The 20,874-nt window shown below is 39.5% G+C and overlaps 1 protein-coding gene across 18 annotated transcripts in view; it reads right to left on the bottom strand.

Moving 5' to 3' along the window:
* DMD (dystrophin) overlaps window positions 1-20,874 on the bottom strand; it is a 1,311,735-nt gene that overhangs the window by 249,877 nt on the left and 1,040,984 nt on the right. For all 18 annotated transcript variants that reach the window (XM_077342956.1, XM_077342959.1, XM_077342965.1 and 15 more), the window contains one exon: window positions 2,270-2,459. In XM_077342956.1, coding sequence (XP_077199071.1) covers window positions 2,270-2,459 — 190 coding nt within the window. The remainder of the gene's footprint in view (window positions 1-2,269; window positions 2,460-20,874) is intronic.

Below are 20,874 nucleotides of genomic sequence, written 5' to 3'. Positions count from 1 at the left end.
TATCAATTCTGGTCTCACTGGGAGCCCTTGATGTATTTAATTTAGATAATAAAAGTAACACATAATTATAAAACTTCTCTGAGTAAATGTTAGGGGTTTTTTTGAGCGGGGGAATCTCCATAAAGCAATGTGAAGATGTAAATAACTTCAACTTTAAGGTTATTGTCAGTTCTAATAAATTATGCATTTACATACATGGTCTATATACTACATTTAAAATACCAAATAAATAAATAAACAGATAAATAAATAAAATTATATCATCAAAGAATGAAAATATTTAATTCTGAACTTTATTTTAGATGTAGATTGTTAAATTCATGAGTTAGAGCCATGTACAGAGGAGGGATATGTTTCTACTACTTGAAGCAATTTCCAGATTTAAGAAAAGATTTTTAAAAAATCTTAACAATTCTGCCCTCAGTTACACTAAAACCCTGCCCAGAACAGATATGGAAAAACAGTTTCATGACACTCCAATTAAAAAGCATCCTCCAACAACTCCATATTGGTCAAAGTGAGTGAGCAGAAGTGGGGACATTTTGCATTGAGACAGGAGGTGAAGATTTCTACTCAGGGAAGGCCTCAGTGTTGGAAAATGGCATAAACAGCAGTTTGTGATGGATCACTTGTGAGTAAAGGTACCCTACTCCCTTCCTGTATAGGCAGGAGCTGATCTATGCTTGCCCAAGGAGACTCTTGGATCCAGTTGGATCCCAGTATCCTCTGCAGGATCCGATGCCCCTTGGAGACACAATGTGCTAGTAGAAAACTGGCATAACCATCTCTCTGAAGCTGGAGCTATGCAAACTGAAACAGGAACTAAGACGAGAGCAAGTTTGGCAGAAAAGCTCATGACAAGGCTACAATAACATCTTATAAGATATTCATGAAATCTTATGTGATGGCAGTAAAAGTCACCAAAAAGGGCGGGGGGGGGGATCCTCCTGAAGAAGACCCCTGCTGCCACTTGTGCCCTGATGGAATGTACCTGGACATCCAGAAAGCATGATAAGGATGATTCCTTATAAGAATATTCCTGAAGACCCATTATGCACAGGGGGAATAACGCACATTCAGGGTGGAATGGCGGCAACTAAAATCACCGATAACGCACGGAGCCGGTTGCAACCGGCCACAGCTTCGGTGCATGCGGCCGAAAAAGCCGCGTCTGCGAAACGCGGAAGAAAGTGCAGCTTCTGGGTGACCGGGGCGCAACCAGAAGCGGTTCTGGGATCGCCGCGTGGATAATCGGTTACTCTGGGTTTTGCCGCCATTGCACCCCCTCCCGTGCATAACCGGTGTGCATAACCGGTCTTCCCCCTCCGCATTTTCCATGTGACCCGAAATCGCCGTTTCGGCGGCCGTGCATAATGGGCCTATAAGATACCATCTACCTAAAAATACCATCTACCTAAATTGAGGCCATCTGGAACACTTTCAACTGCCCCTTGGCCGACAGGAACAGATTGTCAACTGCTGTCAAGTCCTTCTGGCAAACTGGGCACAATTTTGGCTCCAACTTGTATCCAACTGAAACAATAGAATAAATCCAAGAGTCCTGGATAACTGTATGCCAAGCAGCCCCAAAGCAGGACAACTGATCCTAAAGCAAAGGAGTTGGAGAGCTGCTTGGCAGAATCAGTCAGAATTGTTGAGATTGCAAAGAATGGTCCCTGCTAAGAGATTAGTGACTCATGCATTGACATTGCCCTTGTTTTATTCTGAAATGGCCTTTGTTTTATGTTTGTTTCCAATAGGGAGAAAAAAACACGAATGTAATTTTAACTCATCAGCTTGTGTTTGTATGGGTTCTTGGAAATAATACAGCAAACTGGACTAGTTCTGATGAGAAAATCAGAAAAAAATCTAGACAATTTATATTACTGCTATAATTACAACAGTGTATGAGATATACATTTATAGTAATGGCCTGTTAAGAATCTGTTAAGAATTTGTTTCCATTACTTGGCCAATAACAAAACAAAATAAAACCTGCTAGCAAAATATTTTTTTAGCTTTCTCCCTCAATTCAATGGTTCAATGTTTAGAATTTTATTATATTAATGTAACACTATTTCCCCAAATTAGTTCTTAGATAAAAGGGTATGTTCTCTATATTTTTTATAACATGTATCAATGTTAAGCAGAGTTTTTTCTTAGCATGAAGCGAGTCATCACCACTAACATACACACACATACATGGACACGTTACATATATTATTAATGTCAAATGCAACAACTCTATGATTTCAGTCTCTTGGCTTACCTGCCACTGTTTCATGAGATCTCGGACCCCTTGGGCATCATCAAGTATTCTCTCTTTGTGTGTAGCATCCTGCAGGACATTGGCTGTGGTTTCTGCTTCTGTAAGCCAGGCAAGGAACTTTTCCAAATCCAGGTAGAACTGTTGCAGCAACCTTAATGCTGCTTCTAATGCGGCTTCTCGGTCACTAACTCTGTGAAAGCACAAATATAGTCAAATGCAGCATAGTGACAGGAATCAAAACAAAGATACTGCATTTTATAGAGAGGGAAGAAGGAGGTTGAAAAGAGTTAGCACTTCTCAAAAAGGAAAAATCACACACACACACACACACACACACACACACACACACATACACATTCTTGTACTTTACTGACTATGAAAGAACTACAAAGCATTTGATTATATGAAAGATATTTTAATGACTACAGACACAATCCAACCCAAGTCATCAATTTTAACAGTATAATCCTAAGCAGAGCTGTGGTGGTGGAAAGTGCTGTTGAGTCAAGGTGTCTAAGTGCAATCCTAAGAGAGTTATTTCAATGCCTTCAATGGATTTAGAGGAGTATAAGGGTAAGATGTACCCTTCTAAAGCCATTGAAGTAACGCTAGTTAGGATTGAATTTACCTTGATTTCAGTGGAAGAGCTGATCACATATTAACATTTATCAAATTAATACAAATGGTATTTAAAGATGTTTAACGTTTGCATTAAATGAAAGCTGCAAGGAAAAATATGTAACATTTTAAAGAAGACCTGATTATTTATTTTGTTTTATTGGATTTGTTTTTGTCTATCACCTCTAACATACATTTCTTTGAAAGACATGCTTCCTTGATTGAAACATAAGCATGGCATTAAAAAACCCTGATATTGTAAATTGTAAAGCAAACCTCCAAATACAATGCACATTGATGTGTGAAGGTCAATGATCATGCAAAACTGGCTGTGGCTTTATCAGCAGCAGAACATATTAGGCCATAAACAATTTTTATAGAGCTGAAGCAGCAAGGTTCAATAAGTGAGCAGTTTATTCATTGTAGGGTGGGTTTTTGCTGAACAGAGACTCTGATGTATTACAGTTGCTGTGAGAATGGATAAAACTCTTTTCTCTTGTCCTTTTCCAGTTAACATGAAGCATTTAGAACATCAAATAACTGTCATCACAACAGTAAATATTAACAACTTCTGCAATATAAATGAATCCTCTCTATTTTGAGTGTACAAAGAAAATAAAGCCAGTGTGCCACTAAAAAAAAAATCATTGGCTTACTGTTCCAACACCGAGGCAATTACACAAGCAAAGCCACAAAATCTAGTTCAAATAATCTTTTAACCAAAAGGAAATTTACCATATCCATAAGATTACAGGATAACTTTCCAGTCAGACTATGTTCAAAATTATCAAGAATGCCTTCAGCAATAGGTTTCTCAGGTACTATTTTATATATGGATTTTTGCCATTTATTTTGTCTCTCTAAGCAACTTTATTATATGAAAAGAACTTAGGCAATAGGTATATCAAGTCAAAGGGCATAAATTCCATGCAGACATGAGTCTCAGCAATTCTTATTTCAAAAATTATGAATTGTTCATTTTTTTCTCAATGGAAACTCATTATATGGAGTCCACAATGTGCCAACTACAATCTTAAGAGAAAAACTGATGTTAAGCACCAGCTCTACCTTTATTCCATTAAAATGGTGGCTAGGGTTTATATTGAAGCTCTGGTGCTGAAACAGGAACACTGAAGGAAGATATTCTTGACTGATTCGAAAACAAAAGCTGGAGGATCACATTGGCACCTGAGTAGTTTTTGGGTGAAAAAACCTGAAGCATAGTAGGCCTTCTGCCTGGCATGTTGGGCGGCTGTTAATTAGGTGTCAACTGAACATTTAAAAACGTGTGCCTTTTTATTCTTAACAGAACAATCAGCACATTTATTAAAACATTTAGTAAAACATTTAGCCAGTAAAGCACACCTGCCACTTTTAAATAAATTATACAGAAAAATATATCAAGATCCACAGTCAACCTATATTAATATAAAGATTTAACATCACCATTACTTTCAGTTCTAAAGGCAAAGCATATCAAATTGGCAATAGCTCTTCAGTAAAGGGGTCAAATTGCAACCAAGCAACAGAAAGTGGGATTGAATACCTGGGACCCTGTTCTGGTTGCAAAATTACTTAAGTAACCTAGGAACATTTAATAAATCTCAAGAAGATACCACTTTTTGCCTATTGGTTTTATTTGCTTTTGGGTGTATTTCTACAAGAAACCAACGATGTTTCTTTATATGGAGCAGTGAATAGGCATTAAATCGTGCAGGCAAAGCAAAAAAACTTATCTCCTCCAGGAAACCAAAAAGCATGTCTCTGTAAAGCCCCCCCCCCAAAAAAAAGAAATCGGGAAAGAGATTAATTTTTAAAACATTCAAGGTTCATGATTCCATTAGTGGTGGCATTATAAAAAGCACTATGCATCTATGATTAGATGCATAGGTGTTTCAATTGAGAAGTTTTACTTTAAAAAAAAATTAGCTGGCATCGTGGGCCCTTTAAAACATGGGGAAAGGTGATTGGTTGCCTGGCTTGATTGACAGGTAGAAGAGTATCATGTGTAAAGCACATTGCTCTCTTTTGCCATTTCAGGCAGACGTGCAGCAGCGCAAGAATGTGGCAGACAAAAACGAGAGAGCCAGAAAGTGAGGAATGGCCAGAGGCATGTTAGTTTTTAGTATTACACCCTTTCGCTGGCATAACACTATTTTTTCAATATGCGGAAGTGCCCTAGAATTTTGCAGAATTTGGCAAATATATCACTGGCAACTAGAGGAAATATCCTATAGTATTGAAGAACATGCTATAAACATGAAATGAAAATTATAGACCAAGCATAATCAAACACTCTTATTTTTATGCATCCTCATTCCACTACAGTATCCTGAATAGCTCTAGCTAGTCCCGTCTTATTCAAAACATAAGAATTCATGTGTACACGTACACACACACTTTTCAGATGTAGGAGTGTGCTTGCACATAAAAGCTTATTCTTTGAATAATTTTTTTTTGGTCTTAAACGCCCCCCTGGAGTCAAACTTCATTCTATGCTTCAGACAAACACAGCTATCCACCTAAATCTACCCCAGTCTTGTCAGAGCATGGAAGCTGAACAGATTTGGCTAGTTCTGGAAAGGAAGCGATCACCAAGGAAAACAGTCAGCAGACAGATACACTAAAAACTAACAGATAAGTAAATAATTTTACACCAAATTAAACTATTGTAAGGTAAGCTAGATGATCAGGAAGATTCTGTAAGACTGACAGTTCTCTGAATAGTGGATTATTTGAGAAATGTTTGTCATTTCCAGTGACTCTTGTCTTCTCATAAGGTAACCAAAGTATTAAAAGGGATATTGCTGAAAGCAAAACAATACAAATCTTTCATCTTTCTGTATGCCTGTAAAAATTAAGCCAACATCTGGGTCAAGTTTCATGATACTGGGAAGAAACCCAAGGAAACAAGGTACCACACAGAAGGGCCACAAGAAACAATGGTTGAAGGAATAATTATTGGTCCGATACGTTAGACCGGTTGGCTTGGCACTATGCAGTGCAGCCAGAAAGGGTTAACTGGGCCAAGCACAAGGCTAACGAAGTGACTCGGAGGGTGGTGTCACAATTGGAGGGTCAGTTATACCCCACCCCAAAAATTCCTTTTGTTTGCCACCCATTTCGGAGGGGCAGAGTACATCTTTCGAAATGGGGGTGTGCTTTATGGCTTTTTAATGTCCGGGAAGGGTTGTTTGATTGTTTGTTCTTGGAGGGTTGGTGGGAATGGGTTGGATCCCATTCAGTGGCGGGTTAACCCAGGTAGGGAGCCTGTTGGCAGGGAGGCCTGTTTGCATACGTGACCCCCTGAGGGAGGTAGTCTCCCTAAAGAGACCGGCCACAATAAGAGTGCAGCCTACCTGGCTGGGAATCTAAATGGAGGTGGACTCCTGTTGGTCCCCACTGAGTCGCCTCCCATGTGATTTATGCCATGATGTGGCGTGACCTGTCCTCCCAGCTAGGACTGAGGCAGGAACCCTGAGCATCATCGCTTGTGATATCTAAGCAGCCTGACGGCTGATGGGTCAGCTTTCCTTACCCGGGCATTGTTGTGGGGCCAACCCTCCGTTGAGGGTGGCAATAAAGGCTGCGGCCAAATTTAATACCAAAAGGAGTTGCGTCCTCTTTGAGCAAATTGCCGCCTGCTAGTGAATAGCAATTCCACCTTTCACTGAGTCTGACCTCTGATTTCAGAGCAGTCACTACTAGTGTCAAAAAAGTTATTTGGGTAAAATTCATTTAAGAGAAAAACTTTGCTTCTAAGACACTTAACTGTAAACCGATTATCAAAATAATTAGATTTTAAAGGCACTTGCTTTCTTACTCTTAATTACTGCAGCAACTAAATTACTAAATTGTTGCAGCAATTACTGCAACAGCTAAATTTAGCAAGGGTGAAATGGCATTACATGAGTCCAATTAAGAGTCACAAAGGACAGTATTACACTGTTAGTACAGTTTTCATTTGAAATTACCATCTCTAGGGGATGAGTTGTGTGGCCTTTTATCGCTATTTCTTGCTACAGGGCCACTTCCTGGTCATAGCTTTATATTCATTTGTTTTTAAGAGCTGTAAGGATTCAGCAGAATTAAATAATGCTGGGTGGTAATAGTTGTGAAAATACATTTTCATATAAGCACAAAACTGTGATAGGCATACTCAACACAATTGTAAATAAAAGTACACTGGAAATTTGTTTACAAAGATCTCCCTACAATAAGCACCACAACAGGTGGGGTTGAGAAAGTTCTAACAGAATTTCTCTGCAAGAACAGTTATAAGAGAACTGTACCTATCTCAAGGTCATCCAGCTGGCTGCATGTGGAGGAGTGGGGAATCAAACCCAGTTCTCCAGATTAAAGTTTGCTACTCTTAAATACTAAACCATATAGGCTTTCCAGTCATCAGCTTGCTGTCCTTTTTGATAAACAAACAAACAGCACCCTATCTGTCCTCAGAATACTTGGCCATGGTGATACATACAACAGTCACTTCCAGACTAGACTTCTGTAACTCGCTCTATGCTGACCTTCCCTTGTCTCTGATGCAGAAATTGGAATTGGTGCAAAATGCGGCTGCTAAGGTCCTCATGAGGTCATCTTGGAGGGCCAATGTCCAGCCTATGCTGAGGCAGATGCATTGGCTACCAGTTGGCTTCTGGATCAGCTTCAAGGTTTTGGTTCTGACTTTTAAAGCCATTTGCTGCCTGGATCCCACTTACCTGAGGGACTGCTTGGTTTCTTATGCCCCCCGCAGGACACTCTGTATGAAATTGATGACTAGGGCCAGGGCCTTTTCAGTACTTGCCCTGACCTGGTGGAATGAGCTCCTGGAAGAGCTGAGCACCCTGACGGAGCTATCAGTGTTCTGCAGGGCCTGTAAGATGGAGCTATTCCGCCAGGCGTTTGGTTGAAGCTGCACTAGAAAGATCGGATTCTTCCCTCTATAGGCCTCTATAAGCCCCTATGCTGGACATTGGCAGGTAGACCCCTCCAAGGTGATGATGACTGTTGTGGTAGGATATGAGGGGATGGGATGGGGGACTTTTTGTTGATTGGTTTTTCTAGATTGTTTTCCCCACCAATATCGGTTATATATATTGGGGTTTTTGCAATGTATGGCTGTGAAAGTTGGACCATAAGGAAGGCCGAGTGTCAAAGAATTGAGGCTTTTGAATTCTGGTGCTGGAGAAGACTCTTGCGAGTCCCTTGGACAGCAAGGTGAACAAACCAGTCAGTCCTAGAGGAGATCAGCCCTGACTGCTCCTTAGAAGGCCAGATCCTGAAGATGAAGCTCAAATACTTTGGCCACCTCATGAGAAGGAAGGACTCCCTGGAGAAGAGCCTAATGCTGGGAGCGATCGAGGGCAAAAGAAGAAGGGGATGACAGAGAATGAGATGGCTGGATGGAGTTACTGAAGCAGTAGGTGCAAACTTAAATGACTCCAGGGAATGGTAGAGGACAGGAAGGCCTGGAGGATCATTGTCCATGGGGTCGCGATGGGTCGGACACGACTTCGCACCTAACAACAATATTGGGTTTTATGTGGATTCTAATGTTTTAATTGTAAGCTGCCACTAGCTGGCCAGGCCAGGAGTGGCGGTGAATAAATACCATCATAACTAAAATTTGCCACCGGCAACATCATAGCTATTATCTAACCCAGGCTTTCTTAGCCAGGGCTTCGTGAAACCCTGGGGATTCTTGACTGCCCTGATAGGGTTTCCTGAATGGGAATTAATTTTAGGTTTTTAAAAATTGGTAAACATTTATTGGGTGATATTATCATATATGGTCATGTTGACATACCCACCTCTCCCCAAAATGGTCAATGATGGGCCTGAAAGGGGTGGGAATGGGTGGGGCCCCAGCTTGCATAGAGGTATGCTTCCCAACCATCTTCTGCATGATTGTACCACTTATGAGGGTTCTTGAAACCTGAGGAATTTTCAGGAATTTCTCAATGGGAAAAAGCTGAGAAAAGCTGTTCTAACTTTTGCCAACATTGCCTCATCCCCCCCCCCCCCCAAGCTACATCTGCAATAAAAATTTTCATGGCTTCACAACCAGACTTACCAAGTTCCTGCTGGTAGTGGGAGAGTCCCTGCTGCCAATAGCCAGTTTCCTACCACCACTCAGCTGACCAAGAAGGGGAATTATCAGGTAATGTGAGGAACATCCCAACACACTGATATATTTGAGGCATCCCCTTGTGACATGATGAGGTCACTTCTGGGCACATGGGAAGGGACATCAGTGCATCACTGGGTAGAGTCTCCTGGAAGCTAAGCTGGAGGGACCTGGCAACCCTAACATAAAAGGCAGCAATGTTGGAGAGGCATTCATTTAATTCTTTACTGTCTCATAATAGCTGTTCTCAGGCTTTACACTCCTGGGCCCATGCTGCATATGCTATATAATGTGCTTTCAATGCACTTTTGAAGTAGATTTTCCTGTTCTGCACTGGGAAATCCAGCTGCAAATGCACACTGAAAGTGCAATATCCAGTGTGTGTGGAATGGGTGTTCTGAAGGTATATACAGAATCAATGCACTATATGCAATCCCAATACAAATGACTGTGGTTTCATCTGAAAGGGGATTTTCTTCCTTATGAGGATTTTCCAAAAGTTTAATATAGCATATTGTCCCTGTCACAAGAAATGGCAGCTCTGCATATCAGAAGGATCATATGCAGCTGGTTGTTCCATATGCACGGTCAAATGAGAGGACTGCAGGGCTATTTTAAATTGGAAATGAATCTTGAAATTAGACTTTCAGTATGATCACTGGAACAACTTTGCATAGCATTGCCCACATAGGCCCACAGATGTCGGGGGTGAATTTTGTATTCTAATTGCACTTGGGAGGCAGAATGCACAGAGGTACTCCTATAACTTTTCCTTCACAGAACATTATAACACACAAATTAGCAAACAATGTTCACACAATGCAGCCACAGTTTTTCTTCCATGAACATCTAGTATACAAACAACCTGACTTTTCCTGCTAACCTGGAGAACATTCACTTCACTGCAGAAATATATGTTTTGGTAGCAAAAAATACCCTATGATACAAGGTCAGAAATTGTGAGTTCAGGGTGTTTATGCATATAAACATATATTAGTTTTAATATATTAGGTTTAAAATAGTTTTTGTTTGAAATTTTAAAAATGAAAATAACTTCATAAAGGCATTGTGAGATTCAGTATTCAAAAAGAAAGGAGTGAATTTACTATTTAATAAGAAAGTGTTTTTATACCTTCACAGAATCACAGAACCACAGAATCACAGAATCATAGAGTTGGAAGGGGCCATACAGGCCATCTAGTCCAACCTCCTGCTCAATGCAGGATCAGCCCTAAGCATCCTAAAGCATCCAAGAAAAGTGTGTATCCAACCTTTGCTTGAAGACTGCCAGTGAGGGGGAGCTCAGCAACTCCTTAGGCAGCCTATTCCACTGCTGAACTACTCTAGCCAATATCGTTGTATTGCTGTTTAAACCCATTACTGCGCATCCTCTCCTCTGCAGCCAACGGAAACAGCATCCTGCCCTTTCAACCTTTCAAATACTTAAAGAGGGCTATCATGTCCCCTCTCAACCTCCTTTTCTCCAGGCTGAACATTCCCAAGTCCCTCAACCTATCTTCACAGGGCTTGGTCCCTTGGCCCCAGATCATCCTCGTCGCTCTCCTCTGTACCCTTTCAATTTTATCTACGTCCTTCTTGAAGTGAGGCCTCCAGAACTGCACACAGTACTCCAGGTGTGGTCTGACCAGTGCCGTATATATAATGGGACTATGACATCTTGTGATTTTGATGTGATGCCCCTGTTGATACAGCCCAGAATGGCAATTGCTCTTTTACCGCTGCATCACACTGCCTGCTCATGTTTAGCTTACAATCCACAAGTACCCCAAGGTCTCATTCACACAGTGTTACCTAGAAGCGTATCCCCCCTCCAGTAGGCATGCTTTTCATTTTTCTGACCCAGATGCAGAACTTTACACTTATCTTTATTAAATTGCCTCTTGTTCTCATTTGCCCATTTTTCCATTGTGTTCAGATCTCGTTGAACTTTGTCTCTATCTTCCGGAGTATTTGCCGGTCTTTGCCAGTCTTCCCAATTTAGTGTCATCTGCAAACTTGATGAGTAGTCCCTCCACCCCCTCATCTAGATCATTAATAAATATGTTAAAAAGTACCGGACAGAGCACCGAGCCCTGAGGTACCCCACTACTCACCTCCCTCCAGTCTGATGAAACACCATTGACAACAACTCTTTGAGTGTGGTTCTCTAACCAATTCCCTATCCACCTAACAATCTGAAAATCCAGATTGCAATCCTTCAATTTATCCATCAGAACATCATGAGGAACCTTATCAAAAGCTTTACTAAAATCCAAGTAAAGACATCAGCCAAATTGCCAGGATCTGGAGCAAACCTGTTACTCAAAGAAGGAAACCAGGTTGGTCTGACAGGACCTGTTGGAGACAAATCCATGCTGACTTCCCTAGATCACCAAATTGTCCTCCAGATGTTTTGCAGATCACTCCCTTTAATATCTGCTCCTTTATCTTCCCAACAACAGAGGTCAGACTCACTGGTCTGTAGTTTCCCGGGTCATCCTTCCTCCCTTTTTTGAAGATCAAAATAACATTTGCTCTCTTCCAGTCCTCCGGGACATCTCCAGTTCTTAAAGTGGTCCCGAAGATGATGGACAAAGGGTCTGCAAGTTCTCCGGAAAGTTCTTTGAGCACTCTCGGGTGGATTTCATCTGGCCCAGGGGATTTGAACTCATCCAGTGCAGCTAAATGCCTCTCAACAACCTCTCTGTCCATGTCAACCTGCCACCCAGACACTATCCCTTGGCTACTGCCATCTCAAGATGTGCCTAAACCCTTTGACCTGTGGAAACCCTTTGATCTTGTGCGTTATATACTGTGTAACACAGAGTTTTTCTGTTTGTGTTTTTGGCCCAAGGTAGTTTCAGCTTCTCTGATTTCCAGCTTCAGGATTTGTTTGGGTTTTTTTTGCTCCCCCCTCTTCTGATTATTTTGAAATAACTTTAACTCAGAATTGTTTAGGAAAACTGATTTTGAGTTGACTATTTCTTCAAGCACACTCTTCCTGTTGGTTTTCTTTGTCCTGCATGCTACCACTGTCTTCCAGTCCAGTTTTCACTGACTTGATCATCAACATCATCAAACCACTCAACTCAACTCTCTGCTCCACACCCCAAAGATGTTTTCTTTTTAAGGGCAGTAAAATATTGATATAGCATTGTAATAAAAAGTCTGGAGGTTCTTTGAATCTCCAGCTTTCACAGCAGCAGCAGCAGCAGCAGCAGCAGCAGCAGCAGCAGAAGAAGAAGAAGAAGAAGAAGAAGAAGAAGAAGAAGAAGAAGAAGAAAGCCTCTATCTTCTTTCCTTATGGAAATATGGGAGAAAGTCTTATCTCTACAGTGAAAGATGCTACAGACTTCTGTGTTTTGTTTAATGAAAGCTAGAATTCACAGAACCTGCTTAATCTGTCATTACAAAAGTATATTGATATTTTACTGCCTTTTAAAAATTGCAGCACTGATATCATTATATTGATATGAGAATATACAAAAAATAGAAAGGTAGATGTTGTGATGCCATTGATGATTCCACCAGTGATAACCGCATCCTCCTGTGAAAATCCTGATTATTTAAAACATGTGTTGAAGAAAATAATGCTGATGATGTCTTCTGCCACCATAGTCATTTTTTTGAAGGGGGGGCATGTATGCTCAGAGTGGCATACATGGTTGTTCCTTCTCCATTTTACCCTCACAATAACTCCATGAAATTTGAGGAAGACAGTGTGTGATTAGCTCAAGGTTACCCTGTAAGCTTGAAGGTGGTGTAAGGATCTCAGATTGAATTTCCCAGAAATAGAATTCTTAACTTCTTTACTCCATAGGGACGACATACATTTGAATGGTTTCCATGAAATGTTTCCCAATTTGCCCTTGAGCCAGGTGCATCTGAAGAACTATACTGCATGAACTCACATTCCAGATGTACTAACTATGATGTTTATGATACTGTTATTATTTTACTGTTCATACTGTAACCCACCTTGAGTTCCAGTAGGTATAAAGGTGGGTAATTAATGTTTTAAATACAATAATTAGATAAATAATTAGATAATACTGCTGGGCAGCTACAAAAGTGCTGTATTTGAGAAAAATAGGAAAATGCTTGTGTACTTAAGATAAATATTTATTTATTATATTTATATACCACCTTCCCTTGATGCTCAGGGTGGTTTACGTGGAACTGGAGAAAAACAGTAGTAATAACAGGATAAATTGAACTATAGAGATACAGTCATAACAGTAGGTCAATGTAATAATGGAACAAACATGATGAGAACATCCATGTAACTGTAACATACTGATGGCCCCATGGGATGGACATATCAGTGGTGGTTTTCATGGGAGAGGGCTCAGAGGCCAATGGAAGGTGATTGAATTCAGGTCGACCTCAACCAAATGCCTGGCAGAAGAGCTCCCTTTTGCAGGCCCTGCAGAACTGTTTAAGCTTCTCTAGGGCTCTGATCTCCTCCAGAAGCTTGTTCTACTAGGTGGGGGTGAGGGTGAGGATGGAAAAAGCTCTGTCCCTGGTTGAGGTCAAGCAAGCTTCCTTGAGGGATTACCAGGCAATTGGTAGTAACACAGTGTAAGGCTCTTTGAAGGGTACAGACAGAGAGGTGTTCCCTTAGGTACACTGGGCCCAGACCATATAGATGGCCTTAAAGGTGATTACCAGAACCTTAAGTCTGATCCAGAATTTGACTTATGACATTAGTTTGCTTATGACATTTTTTGAATTATATGGATTGTTTAGAGCAGTGTCTGTGTGTGTGTGTGTGGGGGGGGGGGAGTTGGTAGGAGTCTCTGGCATTTCCCCTGCTGCCTTAGCTAGGCTTGGGAATTAGCCATTTCCTTCCACCTTCCCCTCAAGCATAAGTGGTTTAGTCTGCTGGTTTTCCCGGCTGGGAGGAGGTAGAGTCTACATACTTATTCCCAACTTAAACTGCCTCCTGTCTCTCTCTTGGCCACAGAGAGAGCCTGCTTGTTAGTATTTATGCACATCACATTTCAAAGTAACAATGCCAAATTTCTTCTTCAGTTTAAGAATGATTTAAATGGCACATGTAGGGTAATTTCGTTTATACCCAGCTGCAACTATCAGAGAACAGAAGGCCACATTTTACAGAAAAAAACCATGAATTTTTAAAACCAACTAAGCTGCTGTCACTTCAGAGTTTGTATTCTTGATTACATTTGACATAATAATCATGATCATATTGCCCAACTGAAATCACGCTGACAGTACTGGATTCAGGTCTGCTTCTTCCAATTAGCTTAAAATTACAATTTTGCTCTCTTCCAGGATGTACATTTACATTTAGTATTCCACAGAGGTGGGGGGGAAATGATGCAATGGATGCAGTCATTTAACTTGCTAACTGAAACAGTAACTGTGTTCATTTTAGCCATATGCATGTCAGGTACATGTGCTTTGGAAGAAAGCCACAAAGGCATTATAACACCCACTCCTATGCAGAAAATGATTGTACATGAGACTATACAGGTAGAAACCTCTAGGAATACAAACACATGTGAATGATTCCTTAATTAAAAATGAAAAGCTCTCAAAGGCAAAGTTCAGAGTTAATCTTTGTTTCAATAGCTCCAGACAAATAATCCCAATCCTAAAACCTGATGCCCTCGTTTTCTGTAACCAAAACAACAGAATGTATTATTCATTCTACAGCTAAGTTGTTCCTGTACAAAATATAATTATAACATAGTACAGTACAGTACATATTATTTGTTTCCATCAATACATTGTTTTTAACATTGTTTTATTATCTTAATATTTTTATGTAGAAATACTTTTGTATTTTTTTACTACACACATCGATTAACTGTTATCATTGATTGCAGTTTCTATTGTTGTATTGATGCATTATTTATATGGGTCAATCAACTGAATAAATATACTGTACTGTAATTATAACAGCTTTTGAAAGTGATAGTACTTAATAACCCATTAGTTTCCATGAGTTAATTTGATGGATAGGAACTAGGAACAGGAGTCACAGATTATGAGAACCTTTAAAAAATGAAAGAGACAGTTGCCCAGACACCTCGTCGGTGAAGTCACAAAACAACACCATGGGGTTTAACTAGATTGTTTACAAATTAATTGATCAACATCATATTTAAATATGCTGAAATTTAAGTGGGTGGGACAGGTTTAGTAGCTTTCTCATGGCTGCCTTTCTACCAGACCCAGACTGACTCCAAACACTATCAGTATCTTTCACTGCCTCAACAGGTTATTTTTCAAATTTCTTTCAAATTTAAAATCTGAAATAAATCTCTGATGACCAAAAGTAATCCACTTTAATAATGTCTGCTGATTCTACTTAACAAAACAAATATATTATTTTTCTTGGACTGTCTTCCTCAGCAAACCATTCCCTTTTCTTGCCCCACCATGATATTTTAATTTTAATTTTTTTAAAAAAAATGGCACTACAATATTTATATATTGATAAAGTTGTAATGACAAGTCAAACAGATTCTCTGAACCCCATCTTTTGTGTTTTTTTATTCTCTAGCCCCTCCTGTTATGTAGATATAGAGAAAAAGGCATATCTCCTCTTGCGGAGAACAGAATTGCAAGAGAACAGAATTGAGACTTAGTTTTTTAATGAAGGCTGAAAAAATCATAGAATCTGCTTGATCTATGATTGCAGAAGGATATTAATATACCCATACTGTAGGACTTTCAAACATCATATCAATATAGAAATATAAGATGCAGGAAAAAGGAGGGTGCTGTTACGCCACAGATGGCAGCACTCTCCCTTGAAAATCCTGAGGGGCATTCCACACCTGGACAATATAGTGAAAGGCTTACCTTTTGCTGACACAATTTTTTTGGCATTTTACGTGATGTTGCCAGCAGCAAACTGGCAGCTACATCCTCCATTTAAAGTGCTAGTTGAAGCGCCATGTAGTGTGAGCGAGAGGAGATCAACCAGGAAACACATGCTAAAGAAAGGAATGGAGGCGAAATAGTGCTATCTATGCCTCCAGCACCTGCCCTCAAACCCACCTCCCTCTCCCTTCTCCCGGGGACAGGTTTTTTTTTTAAAGCAAACTGCCTGGAACAACAAATATGCATTAAATCATCCAGGCAAATAAAAAAAATCCCCAATAGTTAACACACAAAGCATGCCTCTCTACACCCCCTCCAAAAACAATCAAGAACAAAATTATTTTTTTAAGCTTCTAGGCTCGTAATTCCAAAAAGGGTGGCAGTAAAGTAAGCACTATGCATGTATGATTAGCAAGAGAAGTTTTACTTTAAAACAGGGAGAAAGTTTTACCCTTTAAAATAGAGAGAAAGGTGATTGGCTGCCCGGCTTGATTGACAGGCAGAGGAGAGTTGCGTGTATAGCGTGTTCCTCTCCTCTATCATTTCAAGCAGGTATGCGGAGTGCCAAGAAGTGTGAGAAGGTGGCAGAGGAGAACAAGATAGCCAGGAGGTAAGGAATGGCTGGAAGTGTGATTTTTTTACAGCAGTACACCATTGCACTGGTGTAACACTATTTTTTCAATGTGCAGAATGGCCCTGAATATTTAAGGCACATGCAGAAGGAAATCAACAAGCCTTGGACCTGTTTGTATTATGATTGTTTATTGTTATACTGTGTTGTGTTTGGTTGCAATTGTTGGTTATTGATGTACATGTTCTACAGACTGTTTTATGTATGGTTCTCTGTTATAATGTAAACCGCCCTGAGCCTCCGGGGAGGGCGGTATAGAAGTATGATAAATAAATAAATAAATAAATAAATAAATAAATAAATAAATAAATAAATAAATAAATAAACTGACTCAATAACTGGGAAAGTACATACTTCTCCTCACCATTGACCAAGCAGATGAGGTAACAGATTATTCAGGTATAAATAGCATAAAATTTATAGAAAACAAAATGGCCTACTGGAAATGAATGCAATAAAAATGTACATTTACTATAAACCTTTCAGTGACTTGTCACAAGCTTCCATATAGTAAAAGTTTAAAGTAATGTCTAGTGAAGCATTTTCTGCCTTTATGACTATGGATGTATTGAGATGAGATGCTTATCTTTAGCTTCTATATAATAATATTATTATGACAAACACTAACGTAGTGTTTAGCATGAAATATACTAATGGAGCATAATTTGAATATTTTTATATCTAGAACATTTCTGACAATTTCATTGTTCATTCTACTTTTTTCCTTTTCAAGGTGCTGGTGTTCAGCTCACTGAGATGCTGCTGTTAATTTATGCAGCACAGACCACATGTTTCCTGCTACCTATGCTTAACACAAGATACAAATGCTTCTATAAAGATGAAGGCATGTTTACAATGCATCCTGGCTCTTGCCCAAGTAGACAGAGCATATGCCTCTAGTGCATGGGTGGCCATACTGTGGCTCTCCAGATGTCCATAAACTACAATTCCTGCCAACATTGTAGTCCATGGACATCTGAAGAGCTGCACTAGTATATCTTTCTGGATACTACAAAAATGAATAAAAAGGAAAATATCCATCAAACACTAACACATTTGGCAATTACAGAATTTAAAATGTCATTTTCATTATGGTTTAATACTAATAAAAGTGTTGGTGCAAATAGTAAATGCAGTGCAATCTATTGCAAATCTCACTAAATTCAATAAAATATAACTTGGTAAATGTTCCTGTTCAGAGGAGGATCCAAGATTCTTTTGTATTTAAATCTCATAAATATAACTACGCAGATAATTGCAAAATTTTCCTCCAAGAGCAGGCCAGACTAATTGTCCCCACATACTACGTATGAGTTGGAGACTCTATGGGCTATGTGATATTTGAGGGTGTGACATTTTTAAAGTGGACATTTTATAATGACTTAAGTCTCTGAGGAAGATATTAATCTCTGAAAAGTATTTTACCAGCACTCATTATGGCACGGAACCATTAATGGCATTGAGCCATTCAATACATTTCAGTTTGGGTCAGCTTGTTCATCTTCTTGCTGACTACTCAGACTGGTGGCAGGATAAAATCTTAGCACACAAATATCATGCTGGTTGGTACTTCCCCCCCAAGTCCTCATCCTCCAAACTGTCAGTGGTTGCCATCCCTGGCAATTGCACCACGCACCACAGTAAACTTGACCCCCATAAGAGTAACTTTCTGAGTCCTGCTCCTACCTTATGGAATTACAGGAACCAATACAAATCTAATTGCTTTCTCCCCGCTTCTCCTTGGCACCACTTTCCACCACCATCTCCAAACATTTCAACAGAATGTATACACAAACAATTCCTTCTTGGCCTCATTGCCCCTTCAGAATAAAGGTTACTGCCACAACTAATAATTTCCAATTCATCCACCCACCAAATTATATGACATAAATACTTTATTAAAATCATAAAACAATGACAGCTGTGAAAGATGACATATGAAAATTCTGAGTAGATACCAACCAAACAAAAATGGCAAATTTCACATCTCAAGTGCATTGATTAAAAATGAGGAAACCTTACTAAAACTATGATTGCTACTTCTAGGCTGTAAAGCTGCTTGTTCCATACAAATTTTCCCTTACTAATGTCATTTTGGAGAAAAAGAGATGGAGTAAGGTGGAGCTGGTATCTCATATTCGTCAGGGAAAATGTTAACTCATATTAGTCAGGGAATATGTTAGCAGCATATAGAGTCCCCTCCACATGACGTCACCAACACCCCAAGGTTGTCCAATAGCCGGTTCATGATTTGGCCATTTTTAACTCACGATTTTGGGAATCCAGAAGTTCATTTCTGCACGGGGGTGTAAAATGCAACTGGCTTCCTGCTTACAAACACAGGATGGTAAATCTCATGTTTTCATGTCTCCTCATGGGGAGAACCTTCTCATGGCTTTTTGCCTCCTGACGAGGCTTCAAGGGAAAACAACACGAACTCCTCCCTCCACTCCTTGACTTGTCAATAACAGCAAGCCACCAAATATATATATATATATATATATTTTAAAAAGGCACTTCTCCATTGCTATGCGGTAATGCCACAACACAGATGTATTTATAATAGAAATCAACACTGCCCCATTGCTATGGAGAAATGCCAGCATGATACAGCATTACCCCACTTTGGAACTCATGTTCTTTTTCACTTTATTTCTGTCTGAATGGATTTCTGAGACCCTGAACACGATAACTGGGCTTTTCTAACTAGCCTTCTAACTACTTGGGCAGACAAAAACAGCCTCGTTTGCATTTTCTGGAGGTGGGGAATGAGCTGGGAAAGAGGGGGGGGGGTGAGTGACCTGGCTTCCTTCTCCTGATCATACAGTGTCTTAGCACCTTGTTTTAAAGCCAACCATTAGCACAAAATGTCTTTTTGGGCTACAGTAATCATATTCAGGATCTCAGAAATCCACCCAGAGAGAAATAAAGTGAAAAAGAACATGAATTCCCCAAAGAAGGGGGGATGCTGTATTGTTCATAGCAATGGGGCAGTACTGATTTCTATTAAAAATACATCTGCATTGTGGCATTACTGCATAGCAATGTGGAAGTGCCTTTTTAAAAAAGGAGGATGCAAATGCGAAATTTATCATCAAGCGTTTGTAAGCTGAAAGCCACTTGTATTTTACTCCTCCATGTGGAAATGGCTGTAATATTATACTAAACTGTTTGTGACAAGGGTACTTGAAGGACCAACTCTTTTTGCCAGATCACTGGTAAAACCTTCTTCCCAAGCCCTTCCCCTTGGTATCCCTGCCTACGAAAGTGAGGGGAGTTCAGTGGTGGCACCTTGCTTTTGGAAAGTCCCCCCCCCCTTGAGGCTCACCTCATTTTACGGTACTTTAGACATTACTTTCTGTCCAGGCTTGTAACTGATTGGGGTCCTACCACTTAAGGCTTTTTTTATGTTGCACTTCTAATATGAGAACTATTCTATGAATATAATTTTTAGTAGCTGAATGTTGTTAGACACTGTTTTATACACTTGTTTTATTATTGATGATAATAATAATAATCCTTATGTTTTCCTTATTTCATGGCATTGTTATTACTTTTGTATTATGAGCCACCTTAATCAGGATAAGCACTCCACTGAATAATAATTCTCATTGAATCCCAGAGATGCTGACATTACTATCCAAACTGTCAGCTGAAATATCTGCTTCAAAATCAAAAAGAATATATCTAGTACATACAAAGAAACTGACTGGCTTAACAGATAATCTGTTAAATCACATATAGTAGGATTATGCCTCCCCCAGTGGACTAAAACTGTACTTGAATCTCTCTCCTTATATCTGCCGAATATGTTTCTCTAGATCTTTCAATAAAATTTTGTAGCGATGGCTTAATATTGGGAAAGTTCAGTTAATTCTAGCGAGTATTTTTGCTAGCGAAAAACAAGCAAGGAACATCTGAGTGATTAAAATACTCATCTCGGTCAGCATTGCCAAGCATTGGGAAAGTAGGATTGCCAAGATAATGTAATATTTCTTTAAATTATACTGCTATTATTTCTAGAAACAATATTTGTAATATTCTATCTTCCTACGTATTGTACACATTATGAATAAGCTACAGTATTAATATAAGGAGATCGTTCTGTCGTCTGATGTTAACATCTTTTACCAGCAGGTGAAGACTCTTGTTTTATTTTATATTCCCTTTGCAATTCCTCCCTTCTTCACCAATGTTTTAAATGCTTTTTTATGTCTTTGTATGTATTTCAGCTCTGAGCTTAATAGTTTTACATGGGATTTTAGCGTGCATGTTTTAAATTGTTAGCTGTCCAGGTGAACCCTGTGAGGGCATAAAGGTGGAACATAATTTTTTCAAATAATAAAATATTATTACTATTAATAAACA

This window comes from Paroedura picta, chromosome 6, assembly GCF_049243985.1.
Source record: "Paroedura picta isolate Pp20150507F chromosome 6, Ppicta_v3.0, whole genome shotgun sequence".
NCBI classification, from domain to species: domain Eukaryota; kingdom Metazoa; phylum Chordata; class Lepidosauria; order Squamata; family Gekkonidae; genus Paroedura; species Paroedura picta.
The sequence above is the reverse complement of the archived record's forward strand: the minus strand, read 5'-3'. Positions and strand labels throughout refer to the sequence as shown.